At 43.9% G+C, this 19989-nt stretch overlaps 3 protein-coding genes across 7 annotated transcripts in view; 2 read left to right on the forward strand and 1 right to left on the reverse strand.

The window, feature by feature from the left end:
- The window catches only part of LOC146075598 (adhesion G protein-coupled receptor E5-like), a 77430-nt gene extending 68417 nt beyond the window's left edge, over positions 1–9013 (forward strand). The window contains exons 16-19 of the mRNA XM_083184985.1: positions 121–212; positions 4073–4241; positions 7588–7680; positions 8333–9013. Coding sequence (XP_083041111.1) covers positions 121–212; positions 4073–4241; positions 7588–7680; positions 8333–8365 — 387 coding nt within the window. The 3' untranslated portion in view covers positions 8366–9013. The remainder of the gene's footprint in view (positions 1–120; positions 213–4072; positions 4242–7587; positions 7681–8332) is intronic.
- On the reverse strand, positions 8636–18805 carry LOC146075600 (ATP-dependent RNA helicase DDX39A). The gene is made up of 10 exons (XM_083184986.1): positions 18647–18805; positions 16789–17001; positions 16224–16444; positions 15909–16092; positions 14546–14664; positions 14328–14459; positions 14136–14245; positions 12180–12324; positions 10968–11115; positions 8636–8851 (listed from the first exon to the last, which is right to left on the reverse strand). Exons 2-10 carry the CDS (start codon positions 16994–16996, stop codon positions 8835–8837), a joined length of 1284 nt encoding a protein of 427 aa, XP_083041112.1. The 5' UTR covers positions 16997–17001; positions 18647–18805; the 3' UTR covers positions 8636–8834.
- A 150-nt stretch (positions 18806–18955) lies between these two features.
- LOC146075597 (serine/threonine-protein kinase N1-like) overlaps positions 18956–19989 on the forward strand; it is a 91251-nt gene continuing 90217 nt past the window's right edge. For 3 of the 5 annotated variants that reach the window (XM_083184981.1, XM_083184980.1, XM_083184983.1), the window contains exon 1: positions 18958–19238. The gene's annotated coding sequence lies outside the window, so the exon portion shown is untranslated. Of the gene's footprint in view, positions 19239–19989 lie in introns of all 5 variants that reach the window. The other 2 variants (XR_014473600.1, XM_083184984.1) reach the window with 2 other exon arrangements.

Below are 19989 nucleotides of genomic sequence, written 5' to 3' on the forward strand. Positions count from 1 at the left end.
ATTATTCTCACTTCTCCCTTTCTGGTTTAATTCTGTAGCAATAGTACAGTACTTCCTATTTAATTTTAGCTCCATTACGCCATCTGGAGGCCACTGTTGTAATATATCTGTTGTGCTCAGGTAACCTGTGGAATTTTCGTACTCACTGTGTGGAAACTTGCTGAGAAAATGGCATCAATCAATCCGGAGCAAGGTACATTGAAAAGGATCAGGTAAATGTGCACATTCATATAACAAAAAAGACATTACTATCATCAAACAAAGGGCCAGGTTCTCTAAGCTTCAAAAGTGATAAAATGGAGAGTGATAAACAGCCAGCCAATCAGCTCCTGTCTGACATTTTTCAAACACAGTCTGTGACATGGGAGGTAGGAGCTGATTGGCTGGCTGTTTATCACTCTCCATTCTCCATTTTATCACTTTTGAAGCTTAGAGAATCTAGCCCAATGGCTGTAATCTCAGTTTCTATATATTCTCTTCTATGTTATGTCAAAATGGGCAAAATGATGTGCGCTGCAGGTGGGGCAGATGTTACATGTGCAGAGAGAGAGTTAATTTGGGTGGGTTGTGTTGAAACTGAAATCTAAATTGCAGTGTAAAAATAATGCAGCCAGTATTTACCATACTTGCCTACTTTTGGAAACTGGTTTCAGGGAGATTCTATAGCTCACAACTTGAGCATGGTAAAAATGAGGATCATCTTACGCGGCCGACCCGGGATGGGGGTGGGGCTACAAAAGAAGGTTGGTGTGGTCTTCAGTAAAGTGGGCATGGCCCAGTGCAGCGACACCCATTTTCATCATATTTCCCTGGTAGCTGGCCACTAGCAGGCTTTGCTGGCCTAGGTGGCTCTTGTGCTGACCATGACTGCTGTCCAGATTTTTAGATGGAGATTGCATATTACCAGCTTACACACACAAAGGGTTCAGAACCAGCCCCCCCCCCACACACACACACACACATACATACATACATACATACATACAGGGGTCACTACCAGCCTACACACACATAGGGGTCACAATCAGCCCCCCCCCCCCACACACACACACATACAGGGGTCACTACCAGCCTACCCTCCCCCACACTCACACACACAGGGGTCACTACCGGTCTAATACACAAACATACACAAAGGACAGTGTTCTATACACAAACACACAATGCCACTGTACTCACACACATTGACAGGGGTCAGTATCTGCCCCCACACACACACACACACACACACACACACACACACACACACACACACACACACACACACACACACACACACACACACACACAAAGGGGACAGTGCCAGCTCTAATACTCTAATGCTCTAATGACTCCCATGGGTCACCTACAGTACATACACATTGGACTCAGTGCTAAGCTACATAAACACACAAACACACCACATTACAGACCTGCCTGCACCTAGTACCAGCTGCAGCCACTATGGAGCTGCAGTGCTGAGGCAGAAATAAATGACACTAAGGTGAGGTGCAGACTCCGCTGCTGCTGGTAGCCTGGTACAGTCTCCCTGAAGGCTCTGCTGGGCGGCGCGGCAGCTCTCACACAATCACAATGCAAGTATATGCCATGCTAGTGCGAAGCTCCACCCCCATCGCGCCAGACAAGCGCATGCGCAGTCTGGATGTTCAAACTGGGCTTTGAAATTCCGGGGGATTGGGAGGGCTTTGCGGGGCCCTGGGGGCCAAAGCAGGAGGCTCCCGCAAAATGCGGGAGTATCGGTAAGCATGGTATTTACCCTGCACAGAAACAACATAATTCACACAAATCTAACTCTCTCTGCACATGTTACATCTGCTCCACCTGCAGTGCACGTGGTTTTGCCCATTTTCATAACAAGTTTGTACTGCAATCAGCAATGGTACCGGACTAGATTTATACTGAATGCAGTATAAATCTAGTTAGATCGCCAGTATTCTCATGGTGAGATTACTGATCCACACAGATCACTTGCTAGTGCATCGCATGTGTGCTGAGCAATATGTGCTAACCTACATCGCTTAGCACGGAGCGTCAGTCGCCTAGTGTAAATGTCATATTAGTTTTTATTATAATAAATTTATATAGTGCCACCAATGATGAAATCAGCAGTACAGATGGTGTAATGCAGGCATGTTCAAACTATGGCCCTCCAGCTGTTGTGAATATACAAGTCCCATCATGCCTTGCCACAGTTTTGCTATTAGGGAATGCTAAAACTATTGCAAGGCATGCTGGGATGTGTAGTTTCACAACAGCTGGAGGGCCATGACTGGTGTAATGGTTCGCATTACTGCCTCACAGCACTGAGGTCATGAGTTTGATTCCCACTACGGACTGTGCGGAATTTGTATATTCTCCCTTTACTTGCATGGGTTTCCTTTTAGGTACTGTTTTCCTTCCACAAACCAAAATGTATACTGATAGGTTAATTGGCCTCTAACAAAAATAAATAAAAAAATAACCTTAGACTGTAGGTGTGTGCCTGTACATGTATCTAGGGCAGACCAGATGGTTCTTATCTGCTGTCAAATTCCATGTTTAACCTCCTGTTTGTGGAGAGAATTCCAGGGGAACCATGCCAAAGCTGGGGCCAGTTTCACAGATAGGGCACTAGCCAGTAGTCAAGCTCATGATCCCTGTGCTGTGTTAACCACTAATAAATGTGAGGGCTACTACAGAAATAACTATGTTCATTACTATATTGGTTCTAAATGCTCTAAAGAGCTTTTTCTGGAACAAAAACAACTATGGGTAATAGAAAAATTCTAAACCATATATAAATTCAATATGGAAAAGTATATCATTCACTTAGCTGCATCAGCAGATGACACTAAGGTATGTTTATGTGCCCTGTAGTTGTCTTCAAATGCACACGCGGTACGATGTTGCTTGTGATTTGATTGGGATCAAATCCAACAGCAAGCAAAACGCATTGGATTTGGACGATATAGTACAGATCTGTACTATACAGTCTTTCCTGCCGTCTATTTCACTGTTCGATTTACACTAAACGGGAGTGCGCATCGGGATCCAATCGGCGTCGAATGACGCTGCAAAGCGTTCAATGTCCGTTTGATTTTGATTATATTTTGACTATTGTCAAAATCGAACACAATTTCACCATGTGTACACAGCTTAAGGGGTAAATTGATTAGAGATTCTAGAAATGATCAATCTGGATCGAGTTGCACTTCAAGTAAAGCGCATTCGATTTTGACTGTACAGTACAGATCTGTTCTAGAGTGCCTTGCAAACGTATTCAAATCCCTTGGCATTTTCTTGTTTTGTTGCTTTACAACCTGGAAGTAAAATGGATTGTTTGAAGGTTTGTATCATTTAATTCACCGAACAAGCCTTCAACTTTGAAGAGGCTATTTTTTTTTATTGTGAAGAGAACAACAAATAGGACGAAATAATAGAAAACTGCAGCGTGCATAACTATTCACCCCTTAAAGTCAGTACTTTGTAGATCCACCTTTTGCAGCAATTACAGCTGAAAAATGTTTTGCACACCCCCTTTTTGTTGTTGATTAGAACAGGATTAGGGGGTGGAAGCAGCACATTTTTGACTTTCAGAAAATGACCTATTGCTAAGCACAATCCTAGTGTGGACCCTATACTATTCCTCTGTTGCATCCTAGAAAATGATAGACAGAACCTGATTGCTTTCAATGGGCAACATCAACTCCTTTCATTTTTAGAAGGTTTAATGCAGTGGTAGCCAACCCTAGCCCTCGAGAGCTACCAACAGTTCACATTTTCCAGACAACCTAGCTGCTGCACTCATTAATCACTGACACATTTTAAAAGATCCACAGATGGAGCTAATTAGCTCACTTGTGATTCTGTGAGGAGACCTGCAAAACATACACTGTTGGTAGCTCTCGAGGACTACGGTTGGCTACCCCCAGGTTTAGTATATTTACCCCTAAATCAGTTTCCTGTTACTCATTTATCTACTCTGTAAATTGATCCCTTGTGGCGCCATGTAAATAAAGGATACTATCAGAAGCAATTGTTTGTGTGGGACAAAATCTTTGCTAACTAGTGTAATTTTGAATGCTTTTTAAAGGACCCTTACAGTGACATCTGTGGCCCAGCTATGTATCCTAGGGTGTACCTGGATATTTGGATTCTTTATGTTCGACCGTTCAACCCTGGTTTTCGTCTACATTTTTACCATCTTGAACTCCCTTCAAGGAGTACAGATCTTCTTACTGCACTGTCTGTTGCACAAAAAGGTGAGATTACTAGGAGTGATTCATGTTCGTACACACATGCCCACACAGCTGGGATTGTTAGGGTACGGACTTGCTAATCATCAGCAACAGCCACACCGAAAAGAATAGTGGGGCCCACCTGAGCCATCGTAGAGTCCTCAGCCACTGTGTGCACATATACAACACTGATAACGAGTCACACCCACACACTGAATGAATATGGCTATGTAACCTGGTCGTGGCAGTAGTGGCTCAGGCCCTATGTTTCTCTACGTACATTATTGCAGCTGAAGGTAGAAATAAGCCCCGAAAATGGCCATGACAATCTGTTACCTCACTACAAAGGGGGCCAGATGTAATAAGCTTGAAAATTGATAAAATGGAGAGTGATATAAACCACCAGCCAATCCGCTCGTAACTGCCATGCCACAGGCTGTGTGTGAAAAATAACAGGAAGGAGCTAATTGGTTGGTGATTTGTCACTCTCCATTTTATCACTTTTCAAGGCTTAGTTCCTCTCAGAGTCCCTTTTTGTCAATAACTTTGTGTTTAAATATACACTGAGTGACATCACAGAGGTCTCCTGGCGCATGTGCAGTCTAATGCTATTTTCTCAGTTGTGTGAACATCGACATTGCATACAAACATAATTTAGGGCCATAGTGTGTGGTGGGGCTGGACTGGGAGTAAAAATAAGCCCTGGCATTTAAAGCACACAGACCCAACTCATGCCATTATCAGACTCCTCCCTACTATTCCCGACCCCTACTTAAGGCCCCCACAAACTATGCGATTTTGGGCCGATAACCGGGTGAAATTGGCCCAAAATCACAGGCGTGTGACATCTGCATCCGATCCGCGGCCTGTGTGCATTGGACCGGATCAGGGAGGTCGGACAGTCAGCACATAAGATCACATCCGACCTCCCTGTATATATGCCTGAGCAGTGGGGCGGGCGGTGATCATCTGCGGGACGCCGGGGTGTTCAGCTGGCGGCGAGTGCTGACCTGGCCGAGCGGTGATCGCAGATATCAGCGGGACGGGCAGTGCCTGGGTCCTGCTAATATCTGCAATCATCACCCTCTAGTGAAAGCACTCAGCACCCGCTGCACACCCCGACATCCTGCAGATGATTATCACTGCCTGCCCCCTGCAGCTCCCCGTTGCAAGCGATTTATCACATGTAAAAAATGGCCCATCAAGTGCCAAACTGTATGTGAGCCTCCTGGGAAGCTCACAGGAGAATTGGGTCCGCCTTTAGTCTGCTCTTACAAATATAATTAATATTAGAATAATACAGGCTGAGTATCCCTTATCCAAATATCCGTTATGCAAACTATTCAGAAAACTACAGACAATTGGGGTTTATCCACGCACTGTCCTTGGTTGGTGCTAGGTGCAGCACTTGCCATTTTGACCTGCATGGCATCAGTGGACTAGTACTAAATTGGTATTTGTGCTGCGCTCCGGTCATCCACACTTTATACAAAAAAGGAGCGGAGCGCAGCACAAATACCAATTTAGAACTATTCAGAAAACTATAAATTCCAGGAAGTGGGGGAGGTGGAATAAGTGCTTATCAAAGGCACTACGGCATACCTTCCAACAGTCCCTATTTTAGCGGGACAGTCCTGATTATTAGGGCCTGTCCCGCTGTCCCACCCGCGGGCAGCAGTGTCCTGCGGTGAGGGGGGGCTGTTGGGAGTCCCCCCTGTCGGCTGCTAAGCAGCGGGGAATAATGTGCACAGCGTCTATTCCCGCAGCCAGGGGGCATGGCTCGAGGCTCACAGAGCCTCTGGGTCATGCCCCCATAGCGGCAAAATGGGGGCGTGGCCTCACAGGGGAGTTGCGAGTATAGGCCACGCCACCCAACATTTCGGCACGCATCAGCAGCGTCCCAGGTCAGGCGGCATGCAAGTTGGGAGGTATGCACTACGGGGAATATGAGATGCAACTGGCACTAAATAGGTGCAACAAACTGATTGCTTGGCATTCAAATTCAGTGCCTGAGATAGTACACAAACTTTGTTTCATGTTTTGAAACCTTGTTTAATGCACAAATAAAATATATGTGTGTATTTCATGTGGCGGATGTGTTTGTACTACATACATGCAAATACCTCATTGAAATATGATCATATTCTGAAATACGGAATAATCAGTTGCCCTAAATTCTTCTGGTCCCAAGCATTTTGGATAAGGGATACTCAACCTGTATATATAATTTCCTGTATTCTCAAACAAGTGCCAGTCACACATTTGTGGTGGGCCTACACAACCAGGGCTTGTGACCAAGCCCTGGTTGTGTAGGATTAGATAGTGGCCAATTAGAATAGGGGTGTGGCCTCATTGAGGACTGTGGTCTCATGGCACCAGGAGCAAAATGGTGGAGTTCTGGAGGGAAGCAGCATTTTCCAAGCATTAAAGTGTGGAGGTGGGGAAAGTAGTGTATTTAAAAAAAAAAAAAAAAAAAAAAGAATGGTAGTTTTGGAAGAGATGCGATGGTCAGAGCAGTCATTATTGAAACATATACATGTATGCGTTTTTTTGCAATAGCATACACAGATCGGTGGTGTATAACATCCACTATATAACTACAACATGTAAAGGTCTCTCTGATCTGGTTTCTTGTGCTGCCATTTTTACCTGCTAAATGTACTCTAATGCTACTTGCTTTATTTAAGGTCTGGACAGCTATTAAATGAATCACTAGTTATAATCGACTTGTTCGGGAACAGTACATGCAAATTAGGCTGTATAAAATCAGAACGAGCAGGGCCCTCCTTAGAGGTTGGCATTGGTGAGCTTTTTGTGGGTAAAGGGAGTTTGAAGGACAGAAAGATTCAGGCGGAATTTAAGATAAATTGAAGCACAGGCAGACGGCTAAAGTGAAAGCTAAATGGCAGGATAGTGAGCATGAGAGCGTTGGTGACATCTTCCATAAGAAAAGCGCATATTCTGACAAAAGGACTGGGAGAGAAGCTCGACATGAGGAATAGAGGGAAGTAATGAGACACCAACACAGTATTACTTGTTTAATAAGGAACATGTAATATTAACAGTGAGATATTTAAATGGGAAATTAAGACTTTAGAGGAGAAAAAAACAAAAACTATTAGTAGATCCATAGGAGACATTTTCCATGGCTCTATCAAAGCATGACAGCAGTCTTCTCACTCAAAATGTCTCCCGTCTCAGTGGAAGAGTCAGAGCACATCATACTGGCTCCAACAGCCGCTCAGTCGACTTTGCTGGCGTTCATATTTATCACTATCCATGCATTGGACCTCCCACGGTTCCATCATCTAGTGGCAGATTTAACCAATTGCATTTCAGAGATTTTCTTTCAATGGTGTTTCTTTTACAGGTCCGAGCAGACTACATGAAATGGCTTTGTGCAGTTGCTCATTTCAAGTCGCCAGTATATTCCGAATTCAGCAACACAAACACACAGACAAAGGTAAGGACAGAAGTGATTGTTTTCCCACATACGACTAGTCATACTACATAAACCATGTGACTAGGCCTCATTGTATTTGCTGCAAACATTTAGAAAGAGGACATTGCGCTACAGGAGTAAGGAAGCGGTCTAATCACTGTCCTTTTACCTAGTGCTGTAAAATGGCTTCAGCAGCATGGTGTATCTAACCTGATGCTCCACGCCATAGTTTATTTTGCAAACTAGCTACAATATGACTCGAGCACATGGGTAAAGGGACCATTTGTAAAAATAAAAATCCAATTGATGTTTCCAGTTCTACTGGCAGGATTAGTAAGAGGGAATACATTAGGAAAGAAATAATGGACCTTGACAATGGTCAGTGTAATGTCACTTGCCCCTGTGGCCCTCTGCGCTAGTTGGAAAGTAAATGACAAGTTTGAGAACTGTGTGACACAGATGAATAGCCAGGACAGATCCAGAAAGTGCCCCAACCTGCGGGGAACAGGGAATTCAATATAGGAAAGAGGTCAGTGGCGTCTCCTACTCACGTGCTAAATTGCTTCAGCTGTGGAAGCACTTCAAGAACCAAATCACTGCCATTGACCAGAATGTGCCAATATGTATTCTTGAACATGCTTAAAAAGTAAATTCTCGTGTGATCTTCTCACAGGGTAAGACAACAAGCAAAGAGTCTGGTTTATGATGAATCCAGCATACCTGGCAACCTAGATACAAGCCTGAATGTGGCCTGAAGTGACCGATCTAGCAATTGTTTGCACTGCATTTGCCCACTGCTCTTAAACCAGGATTGGGAACCAAAGCTCTTATGCTTGGACTACAGAGTATTACACATTATTCCTGCAGCAGACACTGCTTTCGCCATTCAGCCCAATACACGAGGAATCCTAGTGTCAGATGGGTCTCGGATTTACATTCACTGGTGTTCAGGAAAGATTACAGCGACACACAAGACTTAAACCATAAAAAAGTTTTAATTCCGTTCCCTTTACACAAAAACCCCAAAGTTATTAATTAAAAAAAAACAAAAAAAATCCCTGGATCTTGTAAAATCAACACATCATGGATTCACCCCACGCTAGGGTTGTGGCCAGACAAGGAGCATAGAGGAACCAAGAACATCGGCAGGGGAGAAGACAGCAGAGGACGGCCTGTTATCGGCTCTGTTCAACTGTGGAAGAGAGGGGGGAGTTATTTCACTGTTCTATATGTAAATAGATTCATATATAAATGAAGCGCTTATGCACAAAAGAAAAAAAAGGTACAAGTTTTTATATTAAAACTAAAAAAAGGTAACAATTTGTATATCATGCTAATAAATGGATAAACGGTCTGCTTTTCTACAGAGAATTGTGCTTTTACACCCAACTCATAATACAGAAATCAATTTTAAATAATACCCCTTTCACACCCAGGTTTTTGCCTCGTGAACCCGGGCCAGGATTGGTGTAAAAGGGGTAGCTGAAAATAAATAAATAAAAAAAAAACACATGGGTCCATTTCCTCCATGAATCCTACCCTGGTCCTGACCAGGGTAGAACACGGGGAGCACCCGGGTGAGGGGCAGTGTAAACTGGTCATCACGGAGGAGTCCAAACTCCTGACCACAGCATCCTACGGTCAGTATGGAGGTTGGGAGGGGGGTGCAGACAGCAGCAAAGGCAGGAAGGAGGTGTATGGATGCCTGTGTGCGGAATCCATTCACCTCACGGACCAGCGTAGCGGTCCTGGCTGTGGCAGTCGCCTCCGTTTACAATGAAGATCGGCAGCGCAGTGTAAACGGGAAAAATCCTGGATCGACCCGGATTGGAACAGTGTTCCAAATACTGGTTATTATCCGCTAGTTTGGTGTAAAAGGGGTATAAGTGAACACAAGTAATAAGAGACACCAGGCTTCTATGTGTAGGTGTTGGGGGTATTTCTATTTTCAAAAAGAAAATGCCGCAATAGATTAAGTTCACCAAGAACCAGTAATATCACTCGTTACTAATAGATAGAAATCAGCCACAACTGATAAGTGTCTGCTTCCCCTGTGTGCAAGGAGGCGATGCTTACATTATGGGGAGGTCAAAGTGGACATTGTAGTATGTAGATTAAGCCTAGAAAAGGAGCATGGTGAAGCAAAAACAGGTCCGACGCTTGTCTATATACTTTACATACAAGCTGCATAGGAGAACACTCAAATAAGCACCACGTTCCTCTGTGCACATAATGGCATATTATGGGAAGAAAATCTAGAAATTTTCTTGGTGCCCCCATGGGAGAAGAGCACAAATGTGCAAGTTGCTAAAAACTTCACAGCTAATGCCGTGTTCTCACTGCGAGTGAGGAAGACACAGCTTTTACTCGGCATTAAAATGCCAGGGACTGATGCACTGGACCCCCGTTCTCACTGCAAGGCAAATTCCCGGGTGAAGAAGTTCTACCCGGGAATTTGCCTTTAAACACGGGTTTTTCGGCAGTGTGAACGGGTCAACCCGTTTCTGCATATACAGATCTCAGATGGGGGCAGGGGTACCTTGGGTTGGTGGACAAGATCAATTCATATTATTTATGGTCAATGTACCAGGCAAAACCAGTGCTGGTGGCTGCCAATCATAATATATGTGGACAAACAGAAGCAAATCCTGTCCCTCACCAGATAACGAACACAATGCACTTAATTTAATATTTTTTTTTCTGACTTTCTCCATGAGAAGCACCTAGGGGTGCCTTGAAAAAATGTTGATGCTCTAGGGCGCCGTGATTCAAAAAAGTTTGGGAACCACTGTCCTAGGGCAATAAATCTAGAGTATGATATACAAGGAAAAACAATGCATTCACAGGTGTTTAGTGTTAGCCTTGATGAAACTGAGGATTGTTTAAATATATCAAGAACAGGGATCTAGCCGATAATCAGTGTCTTGGTCGACACCATATGGACAACATAAACAAAGTCGACATATCTTTGGACTTTTACCATCAACGTAGACTGCGGTTTTGAACAGTAAAGCACGCCAACATAGTGGAGTGAGACGCCTGACCCAAAGCGTAGCGACCAAACGAGCCATGCAGCACACTAATTGTGGGTTCACATGCGCAGGTATGGACACAGACACCAAAACAGACAACATCTGCACAGCATGGCGTCAGGAGAGTTTCCTCTGCACAAAGACCGCCTCTGTCTGACATCACCAAACGCAGGACCATAGCTTACACATGTATTACACAAACAGCTACACTTAACAGGGACCATGAATAAGACACAAATACAGGGCTAGGGATGACCGTAACAATTATGTACTCACTGTAGGTGGATATATCTATCTCCTCAGGCAGCTCGCCCACATTGACTTCAAATCTGTCTTGGACATCATTTAGGATTTTGGCATCTTCTTCATCTGATACAAAAGTCACAGCAAGACCCTTTGTGCCAAATCGACCAGCACGAGCCACCTGAACAGACAGTTAAGGAGGGTTATTAAAAACAGCCAGCTAGGAGGATCCAATAACCAGAGCCAGATAAAGGGCCTTGAGCTGGAAATGTTCAAGGGCCTATTATGAGATAAAAAGGTGACACCAATATCATGTACAACCCATATACTATAAGCCCCAATGTATAAATATATGAAAGAACAAATTGCATAAATGTGCCCATACACATCCTAATTTGGGCTGATTTCACCTCATTCCGACAGACTGGCCCGAGAAATCGGCCCAAATCGCTTGTGTTTTACATCCCCTCCGACCCGATGTGCGGCCCCATGCGCATCGCGTTGGACCCTACAGATTAAACCTGCTGCATGTTCAATCTTGGACCAGAGCCATGAGCAACACATGGCGGGAGCTTTAGCAACCACAATGTGTTGAGTCTGACCCTAGGTGTGTGCCAGCGGTGAAGCCTATGTGCAGCAGCGAGTCCCAGTGTTGGCTTGGAGGTGCTAGCGACTTTTGCCTAATTAAAAATTATATATATTTTGAAAAGATTGGACACTGGATAGCTGAGAAGATAGTCCCGGACAATCATATGGGAGGCAGCTGATTGGCTTTTCAAAGGCCGGCCAGTCTTTTCAAAATGCATATTTTAAAAAATAAAAAAAATTCAGCAATGCTTCGTGCCCCGCAAATGCCGCTACCACCTAACAGCTGCTGCTCAGACGCCGCTGTCCACCCCTGACCGCTCGCTGTTTCTTAAATGCAATTTATTGTATGTAATTGCGCCAAATTGTGAGCGAGCCTTCTGGGGAGCTCAAAGGCACACCGGTCTGACTCGTTTTTAGGACAAGTTGTTCTAGTGTAGGGGGCTGTGTGGTGTCTATCTGGTGATCAGCATGCACTCATGAGGGTAGGCCTATTTTTAAGTCAAGGCCTGGAGCTACAGCTCCATTCGCCTCATTGTTAATCTGCCAATAACGGTCACCAAAATATAATTTTGGCCAAGTTTAACATAAAAATCATGTTAAGCATTCCAAGTACCAGGTTTCTTAGTATTATTCCATCTGTAGAGTTAGGGACCTTACCCTGTGCAAGTAGGTATCAGAGTCCTCAGGCATGTCATAGTTGAAGACAATATTAACCCTCTCAATATCCATCCCTCGCCCAAAGAGATTTGTGGCCACCAGAATCCTTCTCTGGAAATCTTTGAACTGTTGGTATCGGGACAGCCTGCAAAAAAAAAAAAAAAAAAAAATGTGCCCAATGAGCGATAGTCAAAATACATCAAATAGTGGTCGATGCAAGTTTCCACAAACATATGCAGTTCGCGTAAAACACAATCATTTTTCCACGGTGCACTACACATCTCAGCAGGCACAGGATGTAAACACATGCTGAAGCAAGCAGTGCAGACATGTTGACCTTTACAGCACCACAAAGGTTATATTTTTACATATTAAAATATTTTGCAGAAACAAGCTTAGACTATAATAATCCGCAGAGAAGTTGCACCAAAAGGGAACAGCTGCAGAGTACCGTGACTTCAACCATATAAAGGATAATAAATACATACATATGTTATGATGTATGTAATATGTTCTGGATTGATCCCCAGTGCATTGAGCACCCAGAAATCAGCATAACCTATTGCACACACTTAAGCCCACCGCCCGGACTAGCTGTGCATGCCTAATGGCACATACAAATATTTGAGCAAGAGATGTGTTCTGAGCAGTTTAGTGTGGGAGATTTACCATTGTGTATATTTTACAATATGATGATATTAGCACAAGAGATTTGTGCTGAGCAATTTAGTATGGGATAGATAGAAGCAATATTGTATCCCTAATAATGCGCTTAAAGAAAAGCAGCACCCCTATAGAACCTTGCTGTTAAAAAGGCAGGCACAGAAAAAGAAATGGAGAAACAGAATAGGTGCTTGCTGTATCACCAATACCAATTCTTTAAAAGGTAACTCTTAAATTCATTAATTGGTCAAAACAAATGGACATTTATTAGATATTTTCCAATCAGTGTAAATTCAACAGCATTTTCAAAAGGTGTCATATAAAAGATCAATCCGCAGCCCGACGCGTTTTGTCCTTCAGGACTTCATCAGGGGCAATGAATAAATCTCTAGTGGCAATAGATCCTCTAGTAGGAGTGGAGATGGTATGTCCTTTAGTGCAAAATATGTGGTGATGCAGTTTTAAGTGCAGTAATGAAGGTAGTTTTTGGGCCACCTATTTTACAAATGATAAAAATAATCATAAAACTTCAGCAAGACTGTGGTAGGCTATAAATAGCTTCTGTCACCAATACAACTTCTCAAGTGGGAAAACGCTGTGTAGCACAGGTACTCAGAGAGCCATTGTCTCACTGATGACTACACTTATTGGAAAATATCTAATAAATGTCCATTTGTTTTTACCAGTTATTGAATTTAAGAGTTACCTTTTAAAGAATTGGTATTGCTGATACAGCACACCTCTATGCTGATTATATATTATAATGGGTGGATATTACGGTATTTGGTGGTCATGTCATTAGATCCACACAAGCATTAGCTCGACATGGGGTCTTTGACTTTTTTTTTTTTCAGCGAACAGGTGGCATTTCATTCCCTACCATACACTAGGGTGTGGTGGGAGATTAAGGCAGTTTGCCCAGAGTAGCGAGTCCATGTGAACATTCGGAATAGAAAACCATGTCGACCTAATGGCAAGTTGACCCTATGGCCCATACCCGATATTACAGGAGTGAGCGATTTATATCACTTCTTAAACAAAACAGGCAATTTGCAGTTTCTTGCTAAGGCATCTGAAGAGATATATACTACATGCTTGAATGATCTAGTACAGCACTACAAACTAGTATTGCCATCGCTATAGGGCATACACACTAAGCGATTTAGTTAAATCGCTTAGAGGTTAAGCAGAAATCTCCCCAAGTGAAGGGCCCATTAGCGTACAACGCTAACAAATGATTTTATTCTAAAACATGCATGCTCCTGTTCTCTGTATCACACAGAGGAACCTCACCTCTCCTCTTGCATCATGCCCCTATGGATAGCGATAGCTGGGAAGTTCTGCTCTACCAGAAGCTGGGCCAGTGCCACACACCTCTGCACAGACTTGACAAAGATCACCACCTGAATGAGAAGGTAGCAGTTAAGGTTTAGAGGGCACATAAGCATATAGATCATAATGATGTCAGCAGATCTTTAGACTAACCTGATTGAACTCTAGCACATCTAACAAGTCAAACAGTTTGCGGTTCTTCTCACTGTCTTTCAACTTGACATAATATTGCTGCAAGCCGTGAAGTGTCAGTTTTGTTTCGTCATCCACGAAGACCTCCATAGGCTGAGGAAATAAAACACTGCCAGTTATAACAGTACAGAAACAATAGAGGTCTGCCAGTCACAGGTTAAAGTGCTTCCAGAACTTACATCCTGCATGAATTTCCTGCAGACAGGCCGAATTTCCTTGCTGAGAGTGGCACTGAACATCATGCACTGCTTCTCGTGAGGGGTGAGACGGAATATCTCCTGCACGTCTCTGCGCATATCTGACAAGAAACAAAACAGAGTATAGTCTAAACAAGTATAGAAATGTCCCAAGGCGCAGCCCAGTCCCTGCAGCCACAGATCCAAATGGAGGACCATGCCACAATCCTCACTTGACGATATTTCCAAGCAAAAGATGAATCTGTTGGCGCTTAACTTTGTTTGCCTCCGAACTTTCTCGCGGTATCGGAAAATGAAACAATAAGATATGTAAATACAATATTTATAATAAAAATTGAGGTGTGACAGGAGGAACCAGTCACACCACTAATTTTATTATAAATTTTAATTTTGTTTTCTGATACCACGAGAAAAAGAAGTTCAGAGGCACACAAAGTTCAGCGCCAACAAATTCATCTCTTGTGGCCATGTTGGTAGAGTTACTTACTAGGCAATAAGGATGCCAAATTCCTAAAACTCTCCTGTACCCACATGGGGTAGGAGCAAGTGCTGATGAGAAAAATGGTGGATGCTTTCACGTGTGAACTGTGCTATTGCAAACATGTACACTTCCAAATGTGCATATAGTTGTATTAACAGTCTGTTCAGTGGCCAACTAAGAATCACACACGCCCATTGCATAAACTAGTCCTGAGGTTGGTTCTCCGACCCCCTGCCTGCTTACATCCTGCTATCAAGTCACCTCCCTTTTGCTTGCACCTCAAGTAATCTGTCTGTCTCCCATTCCTACTAGATTCTAAATTCCTCAGAGCATGGCCCTCTTCCCTTCACATTTCACTCACAGCTCTCCCATACTCAGTCAGTGACCATCTTTATCCACATACTCCTCTCCATCATTGGACATAAGCCCCTAGTAATACATTGATCGAGCCCTCACTACTTATATTTAAGCTGTAATGTGTATTACACTGTGGCACTCTTACCTGTACTCTATTTTTTTAATTAATTCAATGTAATGCTAAGTTTTGTCTCCCTGTACTGTTCCTTTGTATGGCGCTGCAAAACACTTGAGGCGCCTTATAAATAAAATAATAGCCCAGAATCCGGTACTTATGTAATATCTGGGCTCCTCTTTTTCTTATGAGACCGCGTCCGCTCGCCACGCTTCGGGCACGGTGGCTCGCCACACTATATAAAATCAACTCCATGCGTAGTTGGATAGTAGGGGTATGAAAAAATAGGGTGCATTTAACATGGGAGCCCAGATAATACATAAGTACCCAGAATCCTTAATTACTACATCTACTGAACTTTACCACAGCTTCCATGCAATACAAATCCTTACCCAGCTGCTCCAGCATCTTGTCACACTCATCCAGGACAAAGTGTTTAACGTTTTTCAAACTTAGTGTTTTTTGTCTGACAAGTGCCAAGGTACGCCCTGGAGTTCCCACCACAATATGAGGACAACTCCTGTGTATTGTATCCTCATCCTTCTTAATAGAAAGACCACCAAAAAATACAGCAACCTGTGAGGTGAGAAGATAAGGCCAATCAGCACAAAGTCAAACAATAATTAAAGTTTCATGCCATGATTCAACGCAAAGGAAAAATGCAGAAAGTGTGCACTTTGCTTTCAGCAATGCGGTCCAGGCCTTACCTTAACGGTTGGCATATACTTGGAGAATCTTTCATACTCCTTGCTGATCTGGAAGGCCAACTCCCGAGTGTGGCACATAACGAGAACTGAGACTTGTCCCTCTACCACCTCAATCTGCTGAAGAGTGGCCAGGACAAAGACAGCAGTCTTCCCCATACCCGATTTGGCCTGGCACAAGATGTCCATGCCCAGAATAGCCTGAGGGATACATTCATGTTGAACTGAAAGATAGAGTGAAGAGTGGTGAACACAAGGATTTTTTGTCCGAAACCAAAAAAACTATTAAAGCAGAAGATCCCAAATGTGGTCCTCAAGGAATCCCAACTATCCAAGTTTGAAGTATATCCATATATGGCCACAGGTGTCTTAATTAGTACCTCAGTTTGATTTAGCCATTTGTGCTGAGCCATGGATACACTTAAAACCTGGATCATTGACGTGGGGAACCATCGTGTGGTAACCACTGTATCAGAGGATAACAGAAAGGGGTGGCTTTAGATACAAATTCTAAGCGGACAAGCAGAACATTAAGATATGATACTGGGAAAAGACTGAGAACACTTACCTTCAGAGGGATGTTCAAAGCCACAGTCCACAATGGCTCGGAGGAGTTCAGGCTTTAATAAAAAGTCCCTGAAACCAGAGCTGTGTATGGATACATAAGACCCTTTAACTTCTTTTCTGCCCGCTGGTACTGGGGTCTCATTTGCTGCCTGGGGTTCATCATCTTCCTCATAGTCTAACAACTCATTTTCCACATCCTGCTCTGTCATGATGTCTGAAAAAAAACAAAAAAAACCACGACATTGTTATTTGCATTCCTTATGTTGTATTGATACATTATTGCATTAGCAAGATCAATAGGTAAATAGATATTTCTTTACATGTCTAAAAATAGGATATACCGTGAGTTCAGGGCATAAACAAACATTTGGCTCAGATTATGGTAATTAAAATAAACTATATAAAAAAATAAAAAAAACTTGCAATATCGGTTGGGTGAGTCATGAAGCAAGCCATTAAACTTTAATCTTAATTCTAACATCTAAGCAATGTTAAATCAACATTTGGCATTCCCAAACTGTACATACAATGTCAGGACATGACAAGTCCAGAACACAGGTAGTCTGAACAACTGATGAATGGGGGTCCACCTTTACCCCAGCACTAAAAACAACCTCAACTCTATATTGTTTCTTTCCACCTATGATATATATATATGGCTGCTATAAAAACACCAACGTGCTGTACGTATGTATGTATGTATGTATGACACTTGGCTGAGTTTAGCAGTCACCCTGAAAATAGACGGGCGTTACAGGACAGCCTCATGAACATGCAGCTATACACACACTATAAAAGCACTAAAAACAAAACAGGGAGGTAACATCCCCAGTGTACACATCTAAATTGAATATAACACTTCTCATACATTTCTTACTATTGTAAAGCGCAACGGAATCTGCTGCGCTATATAAGAAACTGTAAATAAATACATGAACTGGTCACAAACAGGTGACTGACAGTGCCCAGAAGTACTGTACAGGCAGGTTTAAAGTAACCTGATCAATTTATTTTTCTATTTATTACGTTTCTTATATAGCGCACACAGAGCTTTAGCAATTATAGTTGAACATTCACATCAGTCCCTGCCCCAGTGGAGCTTACAAACTATGTTCCCTACCACCTATACAAACACACAACAGCTCAAAAACTCAGGGTTAATACCTCCATGAACATGAAACTAGTGTCCTAATAATAGACATGGACTTTTATGTCTGATACAAGTATTGTGTGCCTTACCAAAGAGCCGGAAATACCATAAGTTCCCAATAACACCCAGAGAACCACACATGCATTCGGCAGCATACTTTTGCACATGCATTCGGGGGACATACCTGTGCGCATGCATTGGGCTGGTGGGAGTTTAAAGACATCCAGTACATGGGGAGTTACATAGCCCGTCGCACCCCATCTAGCCTCCTTGCCGGGACAATGGCTTACCACCTCCCCACCCACACACGGCCCTCCAGCTGTATGAATTTACACCCCAGCTATGATCACACAAATCCTGGCCTCCATTAGACAGGGTCCACTATAGACCTCATACACGGTTTTCTCCATGCACTCGGTACCGGCAAACACAGCCTACAGCGCCCCGGCCTGTGTACCAGACGACCCGTCTCCTCACTGGTACTCTCGGCAGCCTACATATAGCTAGACCCCGGCCTCCTGCACCGCTGGCACGCATACAGCGTCCTTAACCAGCCTTTCCCGCTGCCGCCCTATACTGCGTCTCTCACCGGCTAACTGCTATAGAGCTCACCCGAGCCTAATGCCGGCCATCCCGGCGGCTCCTACTTTCCCGGCACTCTATATGTTACCTCTGCTGCGGTTACTCCCCCCGGCCCTCTACACCTTACCTCTGCTGGGGTTACTCCTCCACGTGTGCTGCTGCTCCTCTCCGGTTTACTCGGGCTAGATTATTATCCCAGGCCTACATTACGCCCCGCCCACGCGTGCTGATAGGCCGAGCCTCCGTGATGCTCGGGCACGCAATCACGTAGCGGCTTCAGTACAAATAATGGGGCGTGGCAAACACTGTATTCCGGAAGATGGCGGCCTTTGTTACTGCTAACTCGGCGCCTCATTGGCTAATACGCGGGGTACAATAGTCCACACAGCCGGAGCGTCTGCCGACAACAGGCTAGCCGCTAGCATATTAGGTCAAAGGAATAAGATGTCGGCAACGCGGCCATGTTCTCGGAGGCATTATCCGGTCTCGCGATATGTGCGAATCAATGGACCTGCTCTTAAAGGGGGAGAAGGCGGCATGTCCGCCATGTTATTGGTACGGTGACGGTCACTCAGTTAAACCAAACACGGCAGTGTGTTGACGCCTTGTTGCGGTCATGATTTCATTTCCTGCCCCTGGGCCCTGCTTTTATCTGGAGTTTGTATGTCTTCCCCGCGCTGATGTGGTGTTCTCCTGGTCTACACAAACATACTTATAGGGTAATTGGAGTATGAAAAATGTATACTTCTATGTGTTAGGAGATTTATGCACTTCGCTACATAATGTGCTGACAGTGTCGGTGCCCCTGTCATCGATGGTTACCATAGATGGCATTGTAGTTTGCCATCTATGGTCATCCAATTTCTTTGGCTAACTTGACCATGGGCCTATCAGAAGGGGCGGAGCTTCGTGGGTGTCAAGGGTGGAACTATACTTTGTGTCACAGCTCATTTTTTTTTTTGGGGGGGGGGGGGGGGAGAAACTATTCGGTACTTGTTTCCTAGAACGGCCACAATCGTGAGTGATCGTGGCTCTTAATTAAGGGACACGATCCTCACGATGTGGCCGATTTTTTACAATTTTTTCCATTTGATTGACAGAAATCGGGTCAATCGGTCGGTCGCGACCAATTAAAATCGGCCGCGATGCGACCGACCGATTGACCCGATTTTTCCATAGACTTCAATGTTAAAAAATCTTTTAACATTGAAATCGGTCGGTCTTGTGCCATTATAATGGCACAAGATGAGATGGACTTGATTAAGTCCATCTCACATAGGGAAAAATGATAAAAAAGGTGAAATGGGCCAATATGACCCATTTCACATTTTTTATGTGCCCGCCATGACCCCACGATAGACGTGAACCCGAAGCGTGGCGAGCGCAGCGAGCCCGCGAGGGGCGGCGGTGCGCGTCCTCCGACCTTTTCATTTCCCTACTATCCACTAGGGCGTGGAGTGAGAATATAAT

This window comes from Crinia signifera, chromosome 4, assembly GCF_055691185.1.
Source record: "Crinia signifera chromosome 4, ASM5569118v1, whole genome shotgun sequence".
Lineage (NCBI taxonomy): Eukaryota > Metazoa > Chordata > Amphibia > Anura > Myobatrachidae > Crinia > Crinia signifera.

Bases quoted from the DNA above. Each gene is read 5' to 3' on its own strand.
- LOC146075600 (XM_083184986.1), bottom strand. From the start codon at position 16,996: ATGACAGAGCAGGATGTGGAAAATGAGTTGTTAGACTATGAGGAAGAT. The intron at 16,445-16,788 runs GTAAGTGTTCTC...TCTATCTTTCAG, and splicing joins CTTTGAACATCCCTCTGAAG to TTCAACATGAATGTATCCCT. The intron at 16,093-16,223 runs GTAAGGCCTGGA...CTCACCTCACAG, and splicing joins AGTATATGCCAACCGTTAAG to GTTGCTGTATTTTTTGGTGG.